The 25781-nt window shown below is 48.0% G+C and overlaps 1 protein-coding gene across 2 annotated transcripts in view; it reads right to left on the bottom strand.

The window, feature by feature from the left end:
- The window catches only part of LOC119456396 (guanine nucleotide-binding protein G(q) subunit alpha), a 65928-nt gene that overhangs the window by 22629 nt on the left and 17518 nt on the right, over positions 1-25781 (bottom strand). For both annotated transcript variants that reach the window (XM_037718123.2, XM_037718124.2), the window contains exons 4-6: positions 22769-22897; positions 14295-14424; positions 8455-8608 (exon numbers count right to left, since the gene is read on the bottom strand). In XM_037718123.2, the coding sequence (XP_037574051.1) occupies positions 8455-8608; positions 14295-14424; positions 22769-22897 (413 nt within the window). The remainder of the gene's footprint in view (positions 1-8454; positions 8609-14294; positions 14425-22768; positions 22898-25781) is intronic.

The raw sequence follows: 25781 nt of genomic DNA, 5'->3' as shown, positions 1-25781 counted from the left end.
GTAGCCACGCGTAGAAAATGGCAGTGAACCCTTCTTTCTCCGTTATGCTTCCTCTACTTTCTAGTCACGTGTTGACCTTGCACGCTGCGGCTACAGCGCAGAGGGAAGCAGCGGCGCTGTCCCAGGCCGGCCAACGAAACTGCCCACGCCGGCAAACTTCCCGATAACGGCAGAAAACTAAACTTCGGAGAGCTGGTGCCGGGCCGGCTGGAACGGGGGCGCCTGCACGGCGGCGGGCGCGCAAGGCGACAGTCGAAAGTGAGGGAGCTACGAGTGAGTGCGAGGGGAGCCATCGAAGCAGAGGAGTTGCTGAGGTGAAATCCGCTTCCCTGCCGCCCTCCTCCCTCACATTCCATGGTCTCCGCATGCGCCCTTCGCCGTGCTGTGACGGCGCCGCCCGCTCTTTGAAGTTTCGTTTACTGCCGTTATCGTGAAGCGAGCATTGGCCGGCGCTGGCAGTTTCGTGGCCCTCACTCGCTATGCGCGCCGTGATATTTCACGACTCGCACTCAAGATTCTGGTTTCAGCCTCACTGGCTGTTCGTTCGCACCACGTGCCCTTCTCCACTTCGTCCCTCTTTCTTCCTCGAGCACTCCTTGGGGCGCCCGTTTGAAGGGAGCGTTCGCCGTCTCCGCCGACTTCCGTACTCCCAGGCAGCCCCACTGTAACCGGTATTTCGTTTCCCGCAACTGCACTATAAGCGATACGGGTATACATGGAGTGCTATGGGAAAATTAAGGGGAGTCTGAAAAGACCGCACTATATCCAGTCCTGCACTATAAGCAGTTACGTTATAAATGGTCTATACTGTACTACATGCAGCTGCTACATGTCAGGACACCTGGTGGAATACAACGCAACTGCAATGCAAAGTTCACACGTACCGATGCTACACGACACGCATCTCACATCGCGTCACAAGTGGCACAATACGATGCTGCTGATGCTGTTGCTGATCATGATTTATTGGCATCCCCTTTGAAACAGGGCTGTGACAAACAGTCACCTAGCCTGTTTGATTTAATCAGGTATGCGTACATGTTTTTCATTCTAGCATGTTTCAATACACCTTTTAATTCTTCTTTACTTCCTAGAAACTTCTCTATCCACCTTGTACCATTACCTATGCAACTGCTACATGGCGTACCACCTGGCACAATACACAACTGCAATGCAAAGTGTGCACGTATCGATGTTATGCGGCGCCCATTATGCGACTCCTCACACGCTAGGAGGTTGCATGTACAGTAAAATCTCGTTACAAGAGACATGGTTACGAGAGACACTCAGTTGCTTCTACGGAGCGCTTCATCGCCGCCGCAGATGCTCACAGGCTTGCAACGAGTTGGGTTACCTGAGGCCTCTGTCCTGTGACTTCGCTAGCCGGTTAGCCCTATAGCAGCGGGCATGCATACTCCGGTCTTGTGGTCAGCCTTGTGGGGATGCGCGACTTTCACGCGTCTCCTGTAATCCGGCTTCACCGCGGAGCTAAGTGCCGACAGCGGTCATGGTGGTTGCGGCGCGTTGCAAGAGATGGCGCGAGTGTCGCGATGCTAACGCCACCGAACGGCGGGGTGACTTGGGAGAAAAAGGTCGAAGGCGCTGTCTCTTTGGTGTGGGATCGGCGGCGAACACGCACGAACGCTTCGCGCGTGCGCCGGCCCGCTTCACGCGACCGTCGCGCGAGGCTTAGAGCAGGACAACGGTATGGACGAACACGGATCGTTCGAGCGCGCCACCGTTCGCGTGACTGTACACGTGAACGACTAGGCGATGGTGTCATAGCATGGGGCGAACGTATTCGCTCGCTATCGGGTCGCGGTGAGTCGGACTTCCTTGATTTGTCGCGCGCCCGTGTGAATGGTCAATTGGTTGTAATTCGGCTAGTATGTATTAGTGTATGAAAGGTGCAATAAATGCCCTTTTGATTGTTTGCACTACTATGTGTCGTTCCTTTGTCCCAAGAGCACATGCGAGACCCCACATCCTTTGCCTTTATTCACTGTGACTGTCGCAAAGTGTTGTATTTTGGGTTTGTAATAAACCCTTGTTTGTTGACATTCTCATTGCTGAGTGTTCACTGCGCAGTGCCAGAGAGTCAACGAATGCTGCCGTAGCACCTTTGTGTGTTGTGGAGTGGAGAAGCATCATGCCCTTTCCTGACCGTCGCTCGAAGGGTAAGCCTTGTGCAAACCTTGGTCTCCGCACGCGCCCTTCGCCGTGCTGTGCCGGCGGCGCCCGCTCCTTGAAGTTTCGTTTACTGCCGTTATCGTGAAGCGAGTGTTGACCGGCTTTAGCAGTTTCATGGCCCTCGCTCGCTATGCGCGCCGTGATATTTCACGACTCGCACTCAAGATTCTGGTTTGAGCCTCACTGGCTGTTCGTTCGCACCACGTGCCCTTCTCCACTTCGTCTCTCTTTCTTCCTCGAGCACCTTGGGGCGCCCGTTTGAGAGGAGCGTTCGCCGTCTCCGCTGACTTCCGTACTTCCAGGCAGCTGCACTGTAACTGGTATTTTGTTACCCGCATCTGCACTATAAGCGATACGTGTATACATAGAGTGCTATGGGAAAATTAGCGGGAGTTTGAAAAGACCGCACTATATCCGGTCCTGCACTATAAGCGGTGACGTTATAAGTGGTCTATACTGTATTACGCTTTATATCTTAAGTTGACAAGAAATCTTATTTTTCAAAACGAAAGAAGGCATTAAATCTCTGCGCACATGCATAATCATTGGAAAGTGTTGCATTTCCAAGGCAATATTTAATTGAAAACGATCTATTTGCAAAGTCACAAAGCCGATTGAAGCCAACAGGATGAAGTCTAGGCACTACCCATCATTCCCATTCAGGTTGAACTCCATAGCTCCCATAAACATTAGCACCAGAGTTCCCTTTGGTAATTTTTGCTGGGAATTCTATGGGCACTTAACGTGTCCCTATGATGCCTTCTTGCAAGCAACGCGTTACTGAAGTATAAATGCTTACTAATGTCACATCTCAACAGCAGTGCTACTTCAAGCCCTCGCTATACTCCATTTCATACACAGCAGGCAACACTACAAAAGCTTACTTTTCTCACTGCCCGCATTAATGAAATAAAGATAGGGCCTCACATGCAAAAGAAAGATAGACGTATGTGTAACGTAATTCTCATACTTTTATTCCGCAAAATCTAGCGTACTTATCACACGGAAGGTGTCGCATCAGAACCTATTTACCGTATTTATTCGATTATAAGGCGGTCGTGATTATAAGGCGAGGGGGCAATTGGGGTGCCACAAGAAAAAAAATTTAAGTATGCACACCAATATAAGGCGACACAGAGTAGCCGACGGATTATCGAGACTCAGCAGGAATCGCCTGAAATACTGAAGTACTAACACAAACAAAATGCAAAATGACAACAATGAAATGGGGGGGAGCTTTAATACGCGAAGTGCTGGTTATATGAGAATTTTGCTTTTATTGTGGCTTCACGGCAGCACCGTGCGCGCTGCCATAAAGCCACACTGTAAGGCAAAATTTGCGCTGCCGTAAAGCACCACCTAAAGGCATAATTGGCGTATAAGGCGGGTGGCGACTTCGAGGCTAAAAATTCTGGGGAAAAAACCACGCCTTACATTGGAATAAATACGCTACCATGCAAACGAGTGGAGTGACACAATTTTGTGACCAACAGCCACAGAGTTCAGCTTGTGCTCCTAATGAAAACATAGTATGTTGCATATTGAAAGAACAAAGGTGCAGACATGACATGTCCGTTGACATGACCGTGCATCTACAAGTTGTAACTTTAATATACGAGGTCTGTTAGAAAAGTATCCGACCTTTGGCCAAAGAAAAAAAACTGGCATAACTGGAGCATTGGAAACCTATCACCCTCAAAGTAGTCTCCTTGGGACTCCACACACTTCTCCCAGCGGTGCTGTCATTGTTGGAAGCATTCCGAGAAGGCCCCCCTCTTTCGGAATGGAGTTTAGCTCAGCTGTCGTTGCAGCCATAATGTCCTCTCTTGTCTGAAATCGCGCTCATTTCAATGGCCTCTTGATTTTGGGAAACAGCCAGAAGTCGCAGGGGGCTATATCAGGAGAGTAAGGAGCATGTTGAACTACAGTTTTCACCAAAAAAGTCAATCAAGTGCGAGGAATGTGCACAAGCATATTGTGGTGGATGCGCCAATTTCCTGTTGACCACAACTCCGGTCTCATGCGCCATACAGCATCGCGTAGGCGACGGAGGACATCCCTGTAGTACTCTTTCGTGATTGTTGGACCTTGTGGTGCGTTACTCGTGGTGTACCATACCGCGGGAGTCAAAGAAAGCAGTCAGCATCACTTTGACGTTGCTGCGCACTTGGCCAGCCTTCTTTGGTCTTGGTGACAGGGAATGCTTCCACTTTGACGACTGGGATTTGGTTTCTGGGTCATATCCGTACACCTAAGACTCGTCACTAGTGATTATGCTGTTCATGAAGTCGCGGGGGTCACTGTTTATGGAATCCAGCATGTCCTGTGAGACTTCAACACGAAGTTGCTCTTGCTTTACAGTGAGCAGCTTCGGCACGAATTTCGCCGCAACTCTCTTCATGGCGAAATCTTCGGTCATAATGAAATGTGCAGAAAAAGTGCTGATGCCCACCTCTTCCGCAATTTCTCGGATAGTCACACGACGGTCCCGCATCACCACAGCTTTCCCTTCGGCATGTTGATGGCCGACTGGAACATGGCTTGCTCTCCACCGATGTGCGGACGTCGTTCAACCAGTTGTACCACTCCTTTATCTGTGTGCTGCTCATAGCATCGTCACCGAAAGCCATCTGAATCTTCCAAATGGTTTCCACTTGGCTGTCGCCTAGTTCGTGGCAAAATTTGATGCAGTAGCGCTGCTCCAGTCGCTCCGCCATTTTCCTTGCAATAAAAAAGCCTTCTTTTTTCTGAGGTTTTACGTGCCAAAACCAGTTGATTATGAGGCACGCCGTAGTGGAGGGTTCCGGATTAATTTTGACCACCTGGGGTTCTTTAACGTGCACTACAACGCCTCCATCAAAATGCAGCCGCCGCGGTCCGGATTCAATCCCGCGATCTCAGGCTCAGTAGCACAACACCTTAGCTGACTGAGCCACCCCGGCGGGTCAAAAAAAAAATTCGGCATGTTGATGGCCGACCGGAACATGGCTCGCTCTCCACCGATGTGCAGACATCTTTAAACCGGTTGTACCACTCCTTTATCTGTGTACTGCTCATAGCATCGTCACCGAAAGCCATCTGAATCTTCCAAATGGTTTCCACAGAGCATCAACGCCTTAGCTGAAGCTCATGAGCCGTCCCGGCGGGTCAATAATAAAACCGACGAGAACACTGCACACTACCTCACTTAAGGGGGGACGTGGCTTTGAAAATGAACTTCCTGATTTCTTCATGGATTTTGATGAAAATTGGCACAAATGTGTAGAATGTCTCCCTGATACTTCCATGAAAGTTTCAGAGTGATACCTTGAGAACATTTTATTGAGCAGAATTTTTCTCTCTTGAACTTTCTGGAGGGCCTGGGGAGCTTAAAAAAGATGATGGAAGGCTCATTGAGTATTGACTGCATAGCTCAATGCGTGCTGAAGGTCGTGACAGTCTTACTTTTTTTTTTTCGCAACGCAAATTTTTTAGATAGTCATTTTTCAAGTTACCTTCGCACCAAGGACACTTTCAGGGTGAACGAATAGCCACGCCATAAATTTATAAAAAGTGAACATAAAAATGCGAGACTGTCTCGACCTGCACAGTAGTCCAAGAAACGTGACAAAAAAAACAGAATCGAAATAGGCTAAACGGTAACGAAGAAATCAGCTCCAGAAACTGAGCAGAAAGGCGAAAAAACAGTTTTGAGAAAACGGCTCTCAAAGTTGCACCTTCTCTTCAGTTCTCTAAAACGCACCAAAGTTGTTCTCTTTGATGTTTTTTGTTATGTGGGGCTTCTTGGACATGTGGCCTCTGGTCTGCTGAGCCTTCGTACTGCCTTTTTCATGTTTGTATGGCATTCTTTACTGCTGCTCTACAAAGAGCATGGTGCCTGGGTTTCAAACCAAGTGAGGTGCAGAACTATGTGGGCATAAATATACAGTAGTTCTAGCGTTGTATATGCAGACTGCCTCATTGATAGCAGCCTCTAGTGCAGTCAGTGAGGCATTGTTTTCTTTTGGTAGAATCGACCATGTTACTGAATGAAGGCTCTCAGCAGCCTTCTGAATCATCTTCCATTGACAATGGCTGTGGATGTTAGGAGAGCCACTGATAGAGAGGCAGCAATGCAGCTGCTAGGTGCTTTCCAGTCTGTACTTTTGTATCATGCCTCACTTCTGCAGCCAGGTGTCTGTGCCAGCCCAAGTGGCCTAGTGAACAGAGCTCATGATGAGGTTCTCTTTATGAAGGGGTGGTATGATAGGTATTGTTACGAGATATCGTGGCATTACGATAACAGAGTCGGCGCGCGATGTGCTAAGCCGCGGGTCCGAGGTGCCGATGTGCGAAATGCCTGGTCGCGATTCCACGGAATAGACGCTCGACGAGCTTAGTCGCGCAGTCCGAGGCGCCGATGCGCGAAATGCCTGGTCGCGGGTCCGAACGCTCGGTAAGCTCAATCGCGCAGTCCGAGGTGCCGACACGCGAAATGTCTAGCCGCGGGTCCGAGGAATAGACGCTCGAGGTGTCGACACTCCATGAGCGATGTGCCGACACGCGAAATGCCTAGCCGCGGGCTCGAGGAGTCGACGCTCGAGGTGCCGACGCGCGAAGTGCGTAGCCGCGGGTCCGAGGAGTCGACCCTTGTTGAGCGATGTGCCGACGCGCGAAATGCGTAGCCGCGGGCTTGAGGAGTCGACGCTCGATTTGCTTAGTCGCGCAGTCGGAGGCGCCAACGCACGAAATGCTTAGGCAAGGATCCGAGAAGTCCGCGCGCGATGTGCTTCATCGCCGAGTCGGAGACGCCTACGCGCGAAAGGCTTAGCCGCGTGTCCGAGCATTCCGTGCCCGAAGCTCGGTCGCGAAGTTCGCGTCACCGATGCTCGGAATGCTTAGCCGCGAGTGAGACGTCCACAAAAAGCGGGATCGGCCACGCTACTGCGATGTCCGCGTAGCGCCCGCTTTAACACTCGTCGAGATTACGGAAACTGTCCGGAGCTCGCGAGGAGACCGCAACAAGCGGAGCAGACGACGCCATCACGGAGCGAGCACCGGACCAATGGCGAACCGCGCTGGGGTCACGTGGCGGGCGCGGCCAATCGGTGGCTCCGGCACGACCTTCAATCATTTGCTTTTTGTGTGCTTGTTTCTGTATGGAGGAGGTAGCTGAAGCGGCAGATTTGAAGACGGAGAAATGCGATTTCCAACGAGACCAAGATGGCGGCGCTCGGCTGCGCCGTTCCGGAGATATCGTGGCTTGATATCTCCGTTCTTTCGTGATTTCCACGCAATTTTTCGGCACCTTGGCTGATACAACAATTTTTTTAGAGCACTTCTACTTGGTTGTCAGTGATGATATTTCGGAATCAGATAGAATAAGAGTTACAGAAACTGAAAATGTGATTTTCAAAAAATCGATTTTTTAGCCATTTTTCGCGATGCGAAAGCCGCGTCCCCCCTTAAACGCTGCGTCCCAGCGACTGAAGCTATCAGCAGGCAGGAACGGGAAAAAATTTGCGCATGCGCACGAAGGTTCAAGGTCGGCTGATGCAAGCGCGCTTGTTTTATAACCATCGGGTGTTCGCAAAAAAAAAAAAAGGTCGGATACTTTTCTAACAGACTTCGTATGAAGTAGTTACTCAGTAGCAACCATCACAGGTCCACAACAGCACTGCCAAATATGCAGCGTGAGACTTCTATGACCGAACTACTTGCTTAGCTACCGCAGCATTGCCTGCTAAGTATGATATGGAGCACAGTTACCTTCCGTTAATTTGACTCTGACAGGACCGACAAACTCGATTGAATTATCCAGCAGGTTGAATTAAACAACAGGCAGCAAAAACGCGAAACACACTGCTACTTCACTTGGCAGTCTTGTTCCGATTCTAACAAGCCCCCGGATCGAACGTGCACCCACTTTCTATGAGTTCAAAGCAGAGAACGCAGAAATGACATCAAATCTTCTAAACAAAGTATAAATCTAACACACGCGCTATATTAAAAATTTTCATGGCCTACTTTTTACAAGGTCTATTCTTTAGTACAAGTGGCAAATTTGGGTTCGTAGCTACAAAGGTATGTTCGGCATTTTTTTTTTTTACAGCAGTCCAGATATAGTGATGACCGGTTATAATGATCAGATTTTTCATTCTTTTTAATATTGTTATAAGTGGACTGCACTGTATAGCTGCTTTAACCACTGTGTACCCAAAGAAAGATACCACCCAATAAGCTAACATCAGGTTTTTAACAGAGTAAGAAGTTCCATGCACTCACCATCATATTCCGGAAAATAGTCCACTAAATGAGAATACATAATTTTTTCTTCTAGTAAGTCCTTCTTGTTTAGAAATAGAATAACAGACGAGTTTTGGAACCAGGGATATGTGATGATGGTCTTGAACAAAGCTTTGCTCTCCTCCATTCGGTTCTGGAATAAGGAAAAGTTGAGATGAACCATACAGCTGCAGAAGCATTCGCACAATACAAACCTGCACTTAGATTGCTTTTTAACAAGACGATGCATTACGAAATAATAAAGATTTAACCGTCATTTAATAAAACATTGTTGGAAGAACAGGACTGGCTGCAAGTGAAATGCCTTTAGAAGGAAATAGGTTTGGGCATGTTGGTTATTTATCGTAATAGAAATAACATAGCGCAGCAAGGACGTGGGACAAGTTGAGACAGGACAAGTGTCAACTACCGCAGAGGCTTATTTCCTCTTACAAATAAAGCTAACATCGTGAAATATGCTGAGATGGACAACGAGCAAGATCAGACTTTAAAAGCTGAGAACTGAACAGTGATCACGCTGAAGACTATGAACAATGAATTATGCACAACACGTTCTATAATTTACTATTGCAGTATGACTGCATTTCTTCTTTCTTAGGTTTTACGTGGCAAAACCAGTTTTGATTATGAGGCACGCCGTAGTGAAGGGCTCCAGATTAATTTGAAACTAAATATAAGCATGCAGGCCCATAGAAATGGCTGTATTTCTATGGGCCTGCATGCTTATATTTAGTTTCATAAATGATGTTATGCCATGTGGCAAGCCAAGTTAATAATAAAGAAAAAAGGACTACTAGGACTGCAGCAAAGCCACCAATACTCAAGGTTTAGAATTATGGTTTCTTCGTGTAAACACAAGTGGCGTGAGTGAATTACATAGGTGAGTAGTTGGTGAAGAATAAAAATTAGAAGGAAGAAGATGCGAGGCCAGCCTTTGGAAGGGTGGAAGGACATCCAACCCATGAGAAGGGAATGAGTAAATGACAGGGCAAGGAAAAGCCATCAATGGCAATCATACATAAAAACGGGGCCCTACCGTTAGTGACGACTGAAGCAAAGCATAGGCAGCTAATCCATGAACACTTATTTTATGCTATCACAGTGTTTATATTGACTTTTTCTTTCTCAGTACACATACAGTCGAAACTTGCACCAGTACCTTCATTATATCTATTATTCCTTATAAGCATACACATTGATATCAGCCAAAAATAAGGTGATCACTTCGATGAAGAAGAAATGCAAGCGTAACGCCTCCAATAGCCCAGCAAAATGTTTCCTGCAGTTTTTGATAGCCTGTCGGTGGCTCGTTATGTGGCATGGGAACAAGGATAAATTAAGTACACGCACTTTGAACTGTCGCTAATATGCAGCCTAACCAAACCAATACGTGTACGTACGTCTAGAATTTGCCATTTCAACATGGAGGAAAGCTTCTCTTTCTTCGAAGCATTTCAAGTTGAGCTTGCTTAGTACAGTCGTCGATCAACTTTTCAGACACTAAGGCACACACGAGCCCAACTCTGCTACAACGGTCCTCAGTCTAGCCCATGCATGTGATCTCACGCTGGATAGGCGACGAGATCTACGGGTACCAGTGTATTGATGGCGAGCTACCCACACAGCTTGTCGCAAATTTAGCAGATTTGCGAACAGCCATCAGCAAATTTTTCATCATAGCCGTACTGTCTAGGCTGCTTGCATGGAGAGTTGCAGCTTGGTGGTGAGTTGATGAGGCAGCAAATTTATTCACAGCTGCAACATGGTGTGTGCGAATCATTGTGTGTGTGGAAAAATTTGACTTAGAGGCACGAAGAATGACGCTACTAGTTGGTACAACATATTGTGAAAACCATAAAGTTAGTTTAATAATTCTGGAGGAAAAGCTGGGCGAAAAAGTGGCAACCGCAAAGGCGCCAGCATGTTAATACTCCTCATTGTGCCCAATGCATATCTACAGATTGGCAAAAGCAAGTTTTATACAACGATAAAAACGCTCGAAATATAATGCAAAAGAACGCATTTTCACATAGCACAACAGAGTGCGAAGTTCATTCTGTATACTTCTTAAAAAGATCCGAGGGCTATTTATAAAATTTACTCTGCGTAATAGGGTGCCTTTGCAGTTGCCTTAACTAGATGTCGCCACCATATCCAGTGAGTCACTTGCTAGACACTAATTCTCAGAGCTATTCATCAGGAATGTTTCGAGAATTGCATTTTCACATAGCCCAACAGAGTGCGAAGGTCATTCTGTATACTTTTTAAAAATATCCGAGGGCTATTTATAAACTTTACTTTGCGTGATAGGGTGCCTTTGCAGGTGCCCTAACTAGATGACGCCACCACATCCAGTGAGGCACTTGCTAGACACTAATTCTCAGAGCTACCCATCAGGAATGTTTTGAGAATTTCTGAAATTACTTTACTGCTGTAACTTTAAAACCTCGACTCAATGAAATTTGTGATTTAACTAAGTTTTTCACGGCAGGTACGACTTCGTTATGTCGAGTTTTGACTGTACTAACCCACAGGTGTTGCCTATACATAAGATAGCAAAGCCTAACTTAAATGGCTTATCTGCACAATCTCTGCAGAGGAAATGCTATTGCTCCTTGAGATTTGTCATTTCAGCCATGGAAATGGCCAAAACTAGCGCCAATGCACAATAAGAGCTTGAACAAAGTAAAAAAAGGCTCAAGCAAAAAAAAGAAACAAAATGACAGTAGTATAGGAATGCCCACAAAAACCCACAAGGAAAATCATCTAACGTCGATTACAACACATGTGACAGCCCTCAAATCCCCCCAACACACTGTCGACAAACTAAAGGTTATTTGCTCCAGCCGTCCATCTGAGGAGTGCAGAACTAACATGAGCCCAACTTACACCCGACCAATTTTAACTCCTTCCTTACCACGCCATTAGGCATTGATCACCGATGAACTACGTGTTGGAGTGTCTATTTCAGTTAAACGACCACTCTCCTGGACTCATAGCATCATCTCAGCAATTGTACACAAACTAGAGTTGTCGTTTCTGCACGGTTCACATTTTTATCGCGTGGTGGAGATTTCTGAGGAGCATGCGAGGTCGAAGGTTGAAGCGCACTTGAGCGTGGCGATGGTGTCGACATCCGAAACCGCAGCGCGCTCAAAGAAAGTGGTCATCGTTGGAGTTAAGTTCAGATGAGGAAACTTCAGCAGACCAGCCCGGAACGTCAGCTGTTATCAGCCAATAACTTTGGTTATTGGCCTTCTGTTCTGTTCACTGATTTCTAGAGCTGGTTTAATTGCCCTGTTGGTGTCGAAAATATTTCTTTATTTATAGTGTGTCCACTTCATTAAGACAAGACTTGTTGCCACCAGAGCAAAGAAGGGTGGTGTTTTGGCCCCCAGAGAGATGCAGGCATTGACTTCGGGATGACGCTCCGTAGATAGTGGCCCGAAGCAGCTGGCGAGAGCTCTCGATTTTTTTCGCTTGTTTTTTTACAGTGGAGGTCGTTAGTGCTACCCTGCTGGCCAGCTGTGATCCAGAAGTACAAGTCCGGGTCACAGCACGAGCCCAAGAGGTCGCCTTCAGCACAGACTGAGGGCCATCCTCGTGGAGTCGCAGAACCCATCACTCCCAGTAGCGAGAATAAAGTTTTATGACTGACTGACTAGTGCTACCTGTGTCAACACCCACAAATATGCATGGGTGCATATCCTTGACAAACCAACATACAGCGAGAAGGATGGCTCGTGGAAGGAAGTGACCCTTGTGGAAATGATGAGTTCATCACCCTCCTGCTGTACATGGGAATACTGTAACTGCCACGGCTGCATTTGTATTGGAGAACAGCAAAACTGTTTCCAAACTTCTTCCACCAACCATTATGTCAAGGCAACGTTTTACTGCATTCCTGGCCATGCTGCATGTTTCTGACCCAGATACGAACAACGGCGCTGCCACACAAAAATGGGACAAGGTGTCCTGGCTTCTTCAACACATCGACTGCTCAGCGTCATTTTTCGAGCCATATCGTGAAATTTTAGTGAATGAAAGGAAGGTTAAATCCAAAACACAGTCTGGAATTCAGCAATACATTAGAGACAATGTCAAATCAGGCTATAAGTTACGGGTTCCTGAGGACCCAAAAAACGGCTACACCATCGAATTCATAGCGTATACAGGGAAGTGCAAAAAAAACAAGTGCCAATGGGCTAGCCTTTGATATGGTGACCAAGCTTTGTGACAAGTACATACTTTGACAGTTGGCATGTTATTAAAATGGACAATTTCTGCACCTCAACTTCTCTTCTTGTGCACCTCTTGAAACGCAAGACACTAGCGTGCAGCACAACACGCAAAGATCACTGGGGATTCCCCACTGAACTGAAAGACGTCACTTGGGAGAGGAGCTAAAAGGGGAGACATCCGATGGCTGCGATACAAGGGAGTGCTGTACTTGCAATGGAAGGATCGATGTGTTGTGCATATGGCGAGCACAGCACACACACCGCTAACTTGCACATGCTTGCCAAACGAAGAGAGAAGAAGGATTAGAAGTGGCAGCAAATCGCAATAAAAAAGCCACAGCTCATTGACGAATATAACAGCGGAATGCTTGGAGTATAAATCTGACCAGCTGATTGGCTCGTACAATGTTTTGAGGAAATGCGTCCGCTAGTAAAATTATTCTACCACTGCATCGACATTGCAACTGTGACCAGCTATATTATTTTCTAAGCACATCGCACGCAGCACACAGAAACACCTGAGCTTTCTAGGCCTTTTCAGTATGGCCAGCTGGCCTTCAGGACAGAGCTCATTGGACAGCTCCTTGAACTTGAAGACACAGGACGAGTTCCTGTCCCTGTCACCAGCTCCACCCCTCACAGCTATACAGCATAAGTCTGAGAGAAAAAACATCCCCCAGAACTTTACAAAGTGCTACCAAGGAAATAAAGCTGAACACAAAATGAATGTGTTCTGTCACACATGCAACGTGCATTTGTGCTTCACAATGAGAAACTCTTTCAGCAACTGGGACACCATTCTGGCTGAATGAAACATTCACAGCTCCATAACTTATTGAGCTAGGACTTTCAATTTTGTACCCATATTCTGCTATGAAGTCATAAATACGTTGTATGCAACACAAGCTATGAAGACTTTTTTTCTCTGAATATAATAAGTCCACCATTATGAAGCTTGTCATGAATTTAGTTAATTCTTTGTTTGTTAATTTTTATTATGTATTTTGTAATTACTGTTTCTATTCCGAAATGTACCATTGAAATGTGCATTTAATACTGGCATTTTGGCATATATAACATTATGCTGTAAATTTACTTTCCCTCATGAAAAAAAAAATTGTAAGTAGAACCAACCAAAAATTTGAATATTTACTGTGTATCATGTTTTTTTCTATAACTCGAAGAGTACTTGCTCTATGGTTGTAATTCTTTAAGGAAATGTTGCCAAGTATCTTGCAACTTGTATAATTCAGAATTTTCGCCAGAAATTATTTTGCCGGAAATGTTACTTCTTACTAGAAAATTTAGTTTAAAAATTCTTTTTCTTTTTAGGAATTTTTTCTATGCAAACAAGTTCTTTGGTATTTTTTAAAATAAATATCATTTGAAGGCACATTTATTTACCTTCACTTTGATATATTGCATGTCACTGTAAACCTAGTTGCTATTGCAGAAAACATTCCTAACTCAAACATACAAAGAACAGCCAATTTCCCCACGGTAAAGAAAGAGTTAAAAGCAGCATCTGCCTAAGAGTAGTTCATAGGGGCCTAAAAGTTGTGCATATGGAATGCTTACCTCATTGTCAGACTCAAAAAGGATCTGGTCGTATTCACTTAAGGCTACTAGGAATATAATAGACGTCACATTCTCAAAACAGTGGATCCATTTCCTCCGCTCAGATCGCTGGCCACCAACATCCACCATTCTAAAAGCAGAGGGAAGAAAAATGAGAGAATGTAAGACAAGAGCAGCAAAGAACATGAAACAACAGCAGATTGACCCACATGCTATAGAGTTTAAGGTTAATTTCACTATGACTAGGGGCTTTCAAGTGTTTCGCCACAAAACTTGGTGTATTATACAGTGGAATCCCTCTAATACACTTTCCACGAGACCAAGAGAAAAAAACGCAATGCCCGGGAAACATACTGTGCTAACAATGCTGTTAAAATGCAAACATGCTGTTAAATATTAAAACACAGACACTATATACAGCTCAGCCTCCAAAGGATTTACAGTCGCCGACTGATAATGTGGGCTTGATGGGGACAACTTAAAAGCTCAAAATAACGGATTCAGCATAGAATGAGTGACTCATTCCAAATGTGGCTGAAAAAGGCGCGTCATATTCTTGGATCGCCACTTTCAGGGATATTTTATCTTCTGCAAGATTTCGCGCAACTAGGCTAGACGCATCGACGTCTACGAGGCTTTATTGGCGCAGCGCTAAGCACAATGCTTTATCACCATGTCAGGATCACTGCCGCCCATCTACAATGTATCCGGTGCTACAAAACTGATAGCAGTATCTTCAAAAGGTATCCGCCCGAAAAACACATGCTTGAGAACATTGCCCAAGTTTGTCAAAGCATTGCTCCACGCACACGTGCTTGCCGGTGACCTGGTCAGTCTGCATTTCGACCACTGTCATGCTGCCGCTACAGAAAGTCAAAGGCCTGCGCAATACATGCAGCACAGTCGCAGCGTAAGCCGGATGAGTGGGTTTATAGGAGCTCCATTTTCGGCAGCACGCACTAGAAGGTCTTCGCGGCAAGATCTTTTTGCGTCGTTTTCATGAGAACCCACTGAACTGTCCACCCGCTGTTGACGGCGAGCTGCGGAGCTCTCTGCACAGCGGTTGTGGGGATGCGCGACTCACGCGTCTCCTGTAATCCGGCTTCACCGCGGGGCAAAGTGCTAGCGGCGGTCGTGGTGGCTGCGGCGCATTGCGAGAGATGGCACGAGTGTCGCGATGCTAACGCCACCGAACGGCGGGGTGACTTGGGAGAAAAAGGTCAAAGGCGCTGCCTCTTTGGGTTGGGATCGGCGGCCAACACGCACGATTGCTTCGCGCGTGCACCGGCCCGCTTCGCACGACCGTCGCGCGAGGCTAAGAGCACGACACCGTTCGCATGACTGTACACGTCAATGACTAGGCGATGGAGTCATAGCATGGGGCGAACGTATTCGCTCGTTATCGGGTCGCGGTGAGTCGGACTTCCTTGATTAGTCGCGCGCCCGTGTGAATGTTCTATTGGTTGTAATTCGGCTAGTGTGTATTAGTGTAAGAAAGGTGCAGTAAATGCCCTTTTGATTGTTTGCACTACTGTGTTGTCGTTCCTTTGTCCCAAGGGCACATGTGAGACCCCACATCTGAGGTTGTGTCCCTTTACAGCATACAAGGGTAACCCTTGCCACCCAGAAATTTGGAAGTGAGAAGAAGTGACTAGAAGACAGGAAAGATGTAAAAGTGAGAGAGAAAGACAAAAGATCGGAGGGTGACAGGAAAAGGCGGCTGCCGAATTCCTCAGGTGTGGGGTCTCGCGTGCCCTTGGGACAAAGGAACGACAACACAGTAGTGCACACAATCAAAAGGGCATTTACTGCACCTTTCTTACACTAATACACACTAGCCGAATTACAACCAATAGAACATTCACACGGGCGCGCGACAAATCGAGGAAGTCCGACTCACCACGACCCGATAGCGAGCGAATACGTTCGCCCCATGCTATGACACCATCGCCTAGTCGTTGACGTGTACAGTCACGTGAACGGTGGCGCGCTCGAACGATCCGTGTTCGTCCATACCGGTGTCGTGCTCTTAGCCTCGCGCGACGGTCGTGCGAAGCGGGCCGGCGCACGCGCGACGCGTTCGTGCGTGTTCGCCGCCGATCCCACACCAAAGAGACAGCGCCTTCGACCTTTTTCTCCCAAGTCACCCCGCCGTTCGGTGGCGTTAGCATCGCGACACTCGCGCCATCTCTTGCAACGCGCCGCAACCACTACGACCACCGCCAGCACTTAGCCACGCGGTGAAGCCGAACCACAGGAGACGCGTGAGAGTCGCGCATCCCCACACGGTCTGCTAAGCCCAACGTGGCCTGGTTGCAGCCACGTGCGAAGCTCTATGACTCGCTTTTTCAGCAGCAGTTCGTACCTTGCGAGGAGGCACCATGACATGTACCCAAAAGTAAACACAGGTATCAACTACGCGGTGCACATGTCACATCCCTCGACACGTGGCACAATACGATGCAACTATAGTGAACACCGCTTATAACGTAAGTCGCCGGAGTCACGAATATCCGCACTATAAGCGGTACCGCACATAACCAAAGCAACAATTTTCAAGGCCTGCACATATGCAAAACATGTGCACCGAGCGACAGTCGAGGAATGCGGCTAGAACGTTTGCATTCAATTTACAGTCGAATCTCGCTAATTCGAACCAAATCACGAGGCGGCGCCTCCAACCGGCATTGCTCCGGCACCGCCATAGAGTAAAAGCTTAGGAGAGACCCCTCAATGTCATGCGCAAACAAAACAAAAAAAAAGGGGAAAAAAATGCGGCGGAAATTTCACCCTCACTCAAATGGCAAGGTCGCCGATTCTGCGTTGCGCCGGAACATGCGTGTACGTGCCGACGTCTCAGCCACGCCACTGTAGCCACGCGTAGAAAATGGCAGTGAACCCTTCTTTCTCCTTTATGCTTCCTCTACTTCCTAGTCACGTGTTGACCTTGCACGCTGCGGCTACGGCGCAGAGGGAAGCAGCGGCGCTGTCCCAGGCCGGCCAACGAAACTGCCCTCATGCCGGCAAACGCCCGCTTCCCGATAACGACAGAAAACGAAACTTCGGGGAGCTGGCACTGGGCCGGCTGGAGGGTGTTAGATACGGACTCTTTCCCAGAATGACTCACATTTCCCCACCACCTCAAAAGGCCGTCGCATTCCAATTATGGTGCACCGAGGTGCATCAACCACGCTATCAGACCCGTCAGACAGGTTGGCGATACCGCTCCTCAGGCGCCTCACGTCAAGCTATTGCCTCTCATCCTGCTTGACACTTCCCGAAAGTGCAACGGGAGACGGGTAGGAGGCCTTGGTCGAGAGCAAAGTGGTTTTGCAGCTCTGGAGGGTCGTTCCGAGAACATCCCGTCTCCTGCAGCTGAGCACTTCCAAGCGAGGAGGCAACGCCGGAGGCAAAACAACCATCGGACAATGGAGCCCTCGCAACGAATTGGCCGAATATGACGACACCTGAGCTGGCTCGACGATTGGCCGAAAATGACGGGACCCCGAGGGATCTCAATGGACTTCGAGGAATTCCGAGAGACTCCGAGAGACCGAAGGGGTTATAAGAGCGACAAATCGAGGAGAGAATGATTCCTCTTCTTGCCACGGGCCGCAGCGTCCGATTTGCTGCCGGCCGTCGATCCCTGTATGACTGTTCATTACTTTGTATATTAGCACTGTAAATAATGTAAATAAATCCTCCAGTTTCTCCCAAGTCCGCCTCAACGTCCCCCAACTCCCGCAACCAACGCCTGCCAGATCCAATAACTGGTGCCTTCGGTGAGATAGAACATGGCAGCCACCAAGGAGATCCAATAAGAGGCGGCGCCTGCACGGCAGCGGGCGCGCACGGTGACAGTCGAAAGTGAGGGAGCTACGAGGGAAAGCGAGGGGAGCCACCGAAGCGGCGGAGTTGCCAAGGCGAAATCTGCTTCCCTGCCGCCCTTCTCCCTCACATCCACGGTCTCCGCACGCGCCCTTCGCCGTGCTGTGCCGGCGGCGCCCGCTCCTTGAAGTTTCGTTTACTGCCGTTATCGTGAAGCGAGTGTTGACCGGCTTTGGCAGTTTCGTGGCCCTCGCTCGCTATGCGCGCCGTGATATTTCACGACTCGCACTCAAGATTCTGGTTTGAGCCTCACTGGCTGTTCGTTCGCACCACGTGCCCTTCTCCACTTCGTCCCTCTTTCTTCCTCGAGCACTCCTTGGGGCGCCCGTTTGAAGGGAGCGTTCGCCGTCTCCGCCGACTTCCGTACTCCCAGGCAGCCCCACTGTAACCGGTATTTCGTTTCCCGCAACTGCACTATAAGCGATACGGGTATACATGGAGTGCTATGGGAAAATTAAGGGGAGTCTGAAAAGACCGCACTATATCCAGTCCTGCACTATAAGCAGTTACGTTATAAATGGTCTATACTGTACTACATGCAGCTGCTACATGTCAGGACACCTGGTGGAATACAACGCAACTGCAATGCAAAGTTCACACGTACCGATGCTACACGACACGCATCTCACATCGCGTGACAAGTGGCACAATACGATGCTGCTGATGCTGTTGCTGATCATGATTTATTGGCATCCCCTTTGAAACAGGGCTGTGACAAACAGTCACCTAGCCTGTTTGATTTAATCAGGTATGCGTACATGTTTTTCATTCTAGCATGTTTCAATACACCTTTTAATTCTTCTTTACTTCCTAGAAACTTCTCTATCCACCTTGTACCATTACCTATGCAACTGCTACATGGCGTACCACCTGGCACAATACACAACTGCAATGCAAAGTGTGCACGTATCGATGTTATGCGGCGCCCATTATGCGACTCCTCACACGCTAGGAGGTTGCATGTACAGTAAAATCTCGTTACAAGAGACATGGTTACGAGAGACACTCAGTTGCTTCTACGGAGCGCTTCATCGCCGCCGCAGATGCTCACAGGCTTGCAACGAGTTGGGTTACCTGAGGCCTCTGTCCTGTGACTTCGCTAGCCGGTTAGCCCTATAGCAGCGGGCATGCATACTCCGGTCTTGTGGTCAGCCTTGTGGGGATGCGCGACTTTCACGCGTCTCCTGTAATCCGGCTTCACCGCGGAGCTAAGTGCCGACAGCGGTCATGGTGGTTGCGGCGCATTGCGAGAGATGGCACGAGTGTCGCGATGCTAACGCCACCGAACGGCAGGGTGACTTGGGAGAAAAAGGTCAACGGCGCTGCCTCTTTGGGTTGGGATCGGCGGCCAACACGCACGAACGCTTCGCGCGTGCGCCGGCCCGCTTCACGCGACCGTCGCGCGAGGCTTAGAGCAGGACAACGGTATGGACGAACACGGATCGTTCGAGCGCGCCACCGTTCGCGTGACTGTACACGTCAACGACTAGGCGATGGTGTCATAGCATGGGACGAACGTATTCGCTCGCTATCGGGTTGCGGTGAGTCGGACTTACTTGATTTGTCGTGCGCCCATGTGAATGTTCTATTGGTTGTAATTCGGCTAGTGTGCATTGGTGTATGAAAGGCGCAATAAATGCCCTTGTGATTGTTTGCACTACTGTGTTGTCGTTCCTTTGTCCCAAGAGCACATGCGAGACCCCACATCCTTTGCCTTTATTCACTGTGACTGTCGCAAAGTGTTGTATTTTGGGTTTGCAATAAACCCTTGTTTGTTGACATTCTCATTGCTGAGTGTTCACTGCGCAGTGCCAGAGAGTCAACGAATGCTGCCGTAGCACCTTTGTGTGTTGTGGAGTGGAGAAGCATCATGCCCTTTCCTGACCGTCGCTCGAAGGGTAAGCCTTGTGCAAACCCATCTATCTCCACAGCACACATCGCTGCAGCAAAGCATGTTTTCCATATCCATATTTTGCGTTGTAGATACAGCAGCTAGACAAAATTTGCCTGAAAATTCATATGTTGTACCCATTGGTCCATTACAGCCGGGTCTGTTAAAAGTGCTCTAAAGTTTCGCTATCGTCAAAGTAGAAACCAAAATGGCTGCCCAGTATCAATGGCTTGAAACGCCGCTTTCCAAGGCCTTCCACGCCGCTCACAGACACACTGCGCCATCGGACGTGAAGGAGGAGAACAATATTTTTTGTTTTCTGAGCAGTTTGCTTTTTTTCCCACCAGGCAGCAATTTTTGAACGTGCACTGAAGTTTCGCGATCATCAAAGTAGAAAGCAAAAATGGCCGCCTCCAAAAGCAGCACGCGCGCTTTGAAAGATCCCAGATCTTGTGATTCTGCTGCGTCTGCAGCTGATTTTATCAGTGGATCGAGCAGCAGCAAGTCTGAGGATGCTGCTGCCAGCCCAAACGTTCCAGATGGCACAAACCAGCCCGGAACATAGGCAGCCGCAGCCCGGCATGCCCAACTGTAGTGCTTGCAGTTAAATTTTTGTAACTGAATACCTGTTCAGTTCGTATATCTCATAATTTTCGTTATATTTTTTTTTCTTAGTAGATACAAGCGTGTCTTTACAAACTTTGTTCAATTTTATCCCACCATCTTAATTTTGGTAATTTATATCTTTTTATGACATACATCTCGTTAATAAATCTTTTATGAGTCACAAGTGCATTCATTCTGCTTTTTGTTCATTACAATAACATTGAGTGCAGTAGTTCCTTCAGAAAAAAAAAAAACCTGGCTTAGCCTACAAAAAACACATTTTCCTCATGGTAGGGAAAGAGTTAAGCACTGTATATCAAATACATATTACAATTGTGAGCCTCTACAACAAAGTGACCTGTAGAACAAAGGAACAATTCTGTCGCGATCCTATTGCAAACATAGCTGTGAGCGACCTTAACAAAGAAGTGATATGTATAACTAGGGTATAACCACTGATTTCGGAGGCCCTAGGAATTTCGTTATAAAGGTACTTAACGGTATACACCATGTTTCCTAGTTATTTCTCCAAGTTAAAAATCGACTACAGTAAAACCTCGTTAATTCGACCCTCGTTTATTCGGAAAATCGGATAATTCGGACTTGTCCTCTGGTCCCGGCCGGCGTATGCATTATTCAGTGCAGTCAAACTCTCGTTAATTCGGAAGTATTTGGCCACACATCGGTTAATTCGGACAACTGTCGAAGCTCGACGAGCGAGGAGTGCCGTAAAAGTGCGACGCAAAAGAGCAAAAACGGCGCTAGCGTTCAACCAAAAAGAGGCGCAGTCCGCATCGCCATAGTCATCAGCGTAAATCGCACGCGAATGACGGCAAACCCGGAACGCTTCGTGCCTATTTGTGCCTTTAAAGCCTTTATTCTTGCATTTACCGCCGTTCATAACACCGCGTTGGCCGCGGGCTTTCATAATTGCACAGTCGCCATCCATGATAGCGTCAATAGCGGCCGCGGTTTCTTCCGCAGCAGTTGCAGCAAACATTAGTTTCGTTTTGACTCGGTGAGTGCGTCGGCCGCGTGCCTTCAGCACCGCAATGTCGCTGTTCATAATCGCGCTGATAACTGCCGCGGTTTTCTCCGCAGCGGTTGCGGCAAACACTTCTTTCGTTTTGACTCGATGCAAAGCTGTCGATGATGAACAGCACGAACTACATCGCGATGGACGAACGATCTTCTGGAGATCAGCTCACTGGTGAAAATTTAATCGGGAATATGCACACGGTAGTGCAAAACATGTCGCAAATCAAGGCGCACGCTGCGGGCGTGCTGCGAAGGAAGTCGCGAGGGCTCGATCGCCACGGCGAGTGCCAATGAGTCAAGAGATAACGAGAATTGCTGCTTCCGCACTGCTTTTGTGCAAAATAGCAACAGGATTTGCTAATTCATTCACTAAATAAAAGCGTGTTGACGTAGTAAGCATTTGCTTATTGTTTTCTGGAAACCCTCAATAATTCGACATTCGGTTAATTCGGACATTCTTTTTTGGTCCCGTCAAATCCGAATTAACAAGGTTTTACTGTATTCATCACACTGTCCTTTTTAATTTCACTGGAGGAGCTCTTTCATGCAATTTTAATTCCCTCGTGTCATAACACACTAACGGCATGGATACATGCCATATGCCTCAGATGACCTTCTGATGAGCCTATAGCATTTTCATGAGGTCTCAACAAGTCTGCAGGGACAACGCTTGCAGTTTGCACATGTCGAGAGTCATTGACCATATTTAACCATTTCAGGCCATCACTGCATGATGCACCATAGGTTGTGCACACATTTCAACCTCTAAGTGACAGTTCCGTCAGAGGAATGGAAGTCGACAAGCTGTGGCGCTGAAAGGAGGGAAAAACAAATGCAGGCATGATGCCGCATTGCCATGGCTTGCTCATGGTACTAAAACAGGTAGGCAGGGATTCTGTTTTTATAACCCCTCAACCAACCTCTGCATGTGCCATAGTTTAGCATGGACTGTGAGATTGTGGCATTCTACATTCTAATAAAACAAAACCACCCTCACAAGAAGAAACAACAAAGAAAACAAATGGCTAGTATAGGCTACGCCTTGGCTTACCTGAAAATGATGGAGTCCAAGTCAAATGGGTATTCGATAATGCCTGTAGTGGGCACTCGTACCCGGAGGATGTCTTGTTGCGTAGGAAGGTAGTTCGGGGCAGCTATTCTGTCCACGTCTGTTAGGTAGCTGCATGGCAACATTAAATGCACGCTCAGCACACTCATAGGCAAAACAACATTCAGCTCCTACAAACATCTATCCAACCAACAGAGGAACGACAGCAAGTGGTGCCACGTCTTCAGGACTACAACAGCCTGAACCTGGTTCACAACATTATGGCAAAACAGCGCAGACGATGAGACTTGTGAAAAACGAACATGGCAATGTGCTAATCCGGTCCGTTTGCCACATATCGCGTTGTCTGTGCTGTTTCGCCATAATGTACGTCCTCAGGTGAAATTGATCACTGCAAATTTATAAACCATGAGGGTTTTTAGTTAGGCTTGTGGGTTTCCACAAGCCAAGCCAAAAACCCTCATGGTTTATAAATTTGCAGTGATCAATTTCAGCTGGGGATTATAGTTTCAACTGATAATGCAGACTCAGCGGGGAATGCCTAAAAGTTTGAATAATTGGATGCATAAAAAAATGCATTCTCCTTAAAATAAGCTACATTATTTCACAAGTGACCAAATACCTTGTCAATGCATTGCATGCACATACGCTTGCACACGTGAACCTGTTCACTCTGTATTACAACCTTTCGCAGGGTGCAGCAACAAATAAGAGGTGATCTGGGATTATATTAGGGACCACCGTCATGCTGCAGCTACAAATAATAGATTTATCAGGGATTATAACAAAGGAGACTGCGTGTCAACTGTCACGTAGTTGTGACGATGAACACAGCAGAAAAAACTGTGAATCGCAAACAAGCTATTTATTGGGCAAACCTGTGCCCAGATAAACAAGTTACATTGAAGCACAACAATAGCGGCAAGCACAGTTAGCGATCCTTGAAATCTGATCTGCGGGTCAAGCATGTCGGCTTTTATAGATGACTTCGTCGTACATTCTAGCGTAATCGCTGGTGCCTTCTAGAAAGTACTACACAATCCATGTCGCGCAACACAACAGATAGAAGCAACAGTAACATTCGAGTAAGTTCCAAATAATGCTGGCACATCTTGCGCTGAAGTGATAACGCTAAATTGTCAGCGGGTGAAATGCAGTCCCCGGAAAAAGGATAAATAAGTACACGTGTCCCAATCAACAACCAATTGTGTTCCCCCATTCTTAAATTACTTTCTTCCCAATTAACTCGAATGTACAGCTCAGTCCACTCTTAGAGGGAACACGCGAGCGCATGACCAGCGGTCCGCAGAGCGCTAGCTGCTGGCGAGATTTCGAAACACGGAGCATGCGCATAGATTCATTCGGACGGTGCGTGCCCTGCGTCGTCTGCTACTTCTCCGCCCCAGCGCTAGCAAGCGCTGGCCCATCTGGCTTTCTTTCTTTTTTTTTTTGCACTTTGAAGCCCTGATACCAACCCTGCCTCCCGCTTGTTGAATAGGCGTATATCATGGGTTCTCAAAGTGGGTTCCGCGGAACCCGGGGGTTCCGCAGGCCCCTGCTCGGGGTTCCGCGAGCCACTGATAAATTTTCCGTGGTCCCGCGCTCGCCAAGTGGCGAAAACGGCGAACACGAGGTGCGCTTGATGCACAGAACCTCAATTACCTATGCCCGAGTGTCAAAAAGCACATCACAGTGCGTAACGGCAACGCGCGAACTGCGCAATAAATCCGCAAGCAGCTTGTAGCCACCCAATCTTCGAAAACGGGCAGCCATGGGCAGCGCGCCTAAGCTTTCGCACTTGAATCTCGGAGGCTCTGACTTACCACCGTGCGCATTTCTCCCGTTTGTAGATAGGGTAGGTGCCGATAGCGTGCGCACTGATGTTATACTTCGGAGGAATAAAAAAAACTGATGCGCGGAGCACCACAAGTGCGCGCCGCAAAAGAGCTAAAACGGCGCTAGCGTCCAAAAACGAAGCGATGCAGTCCTCATTGATATGGTCCTCAGCGGCAATCGTACGCTATACGTGACTGACAGCAACGCCGGAACTCTTCGTGCCTAATTGTGACCTCAAAGCCTTTATTCTTGCGTTAATCGCCGCGCGTAACACCGCGTTGGCGGCTAGCCGCGTGCCTTCATAAGTGCGTAATCGCGATCTATGATCGCGTCGATAACCAGCACAGTTTCGTCCGCAGCAGCGGTTGCGGGAAATAGTAGTTTCGTTTTGACGGTGCGCGCGTCGGCTGCGTGCCTTTCGCAGCTGCGTAGTCGCCATCCATGATCGCGTCGATAGCGACCGCGGTTTCGTGCGCACTTGTTGCAGCAAACGGTAGTTTCGTTTTGACTTGGTGAATGCGTCGGCTATGGCGTCGGCCGCCTGCCTTCTGAACCGCAAGGTCGCCGACCATGATCTCGTCGATAACGGCCGCGGTTTTCTCCGCAGCGGTTGCGGTAAGCAGTAGTTTCGCTTTGACTCAGTGCAAAGCTGTCGAAGATGAAGAGCACCGGCTACATCGCGATGGGCGGGCAATTTGTTGGCGACCAGCTCACTGGCGAAAAAATAATCGGGATGTGCACGCGGTAGTGAAAAGCGTGTCTCAGATGAAGACGCGCGCTGCGGCCGCGCTGCGATGGATGTCGCGAGGCCTTCGCCGCTGCTAGCTCAAATAAGTCATTGCTAGCTCAAATAAGTCATGAGATGACGAGAACTTCAGCTTCCGCACTGCTCTTATTCTTTCTAGGGTTTTACGTGCCAAAACCAGTTCTCACTGTGAGGTACGCCGTAGTGGAGGGCTCCGGATTAATTTTGACCACCTGCGGTTCTTTAACATGCACTACAACGCAAGCACGTACACGGGCAAAAGTTTTTGCATTTCGCCTCCATCGAAATGCGGCCGCCGCGGCCGGGATTCGATCCCGTGACCTCGTGCTCAGCCACGAAACGCCTTTGCTAACTGAGCCACCGCGGCGGGTGCCGCACTGCTCTTGTGCAAAA

Source organism: Dermacentor silvarum, chromosome 6 (genome assembly GCF_013339745.2).
Source record: "Dermacentor silvarum isolate Dsil-2018 chromosome 6, BIME_Dsil_1.4, whole genome shotgun sequence".
Classification (NCBI taxonomy): Eukaryota; Metazoa; Arthropoda; class Arachnida; order Ixodida; family Ixodidae; genus Dermacentor; species Dermacentor silvarum.
This window is presented reverse-complemented; position numbering and strand designations above follow the sequence as displayed.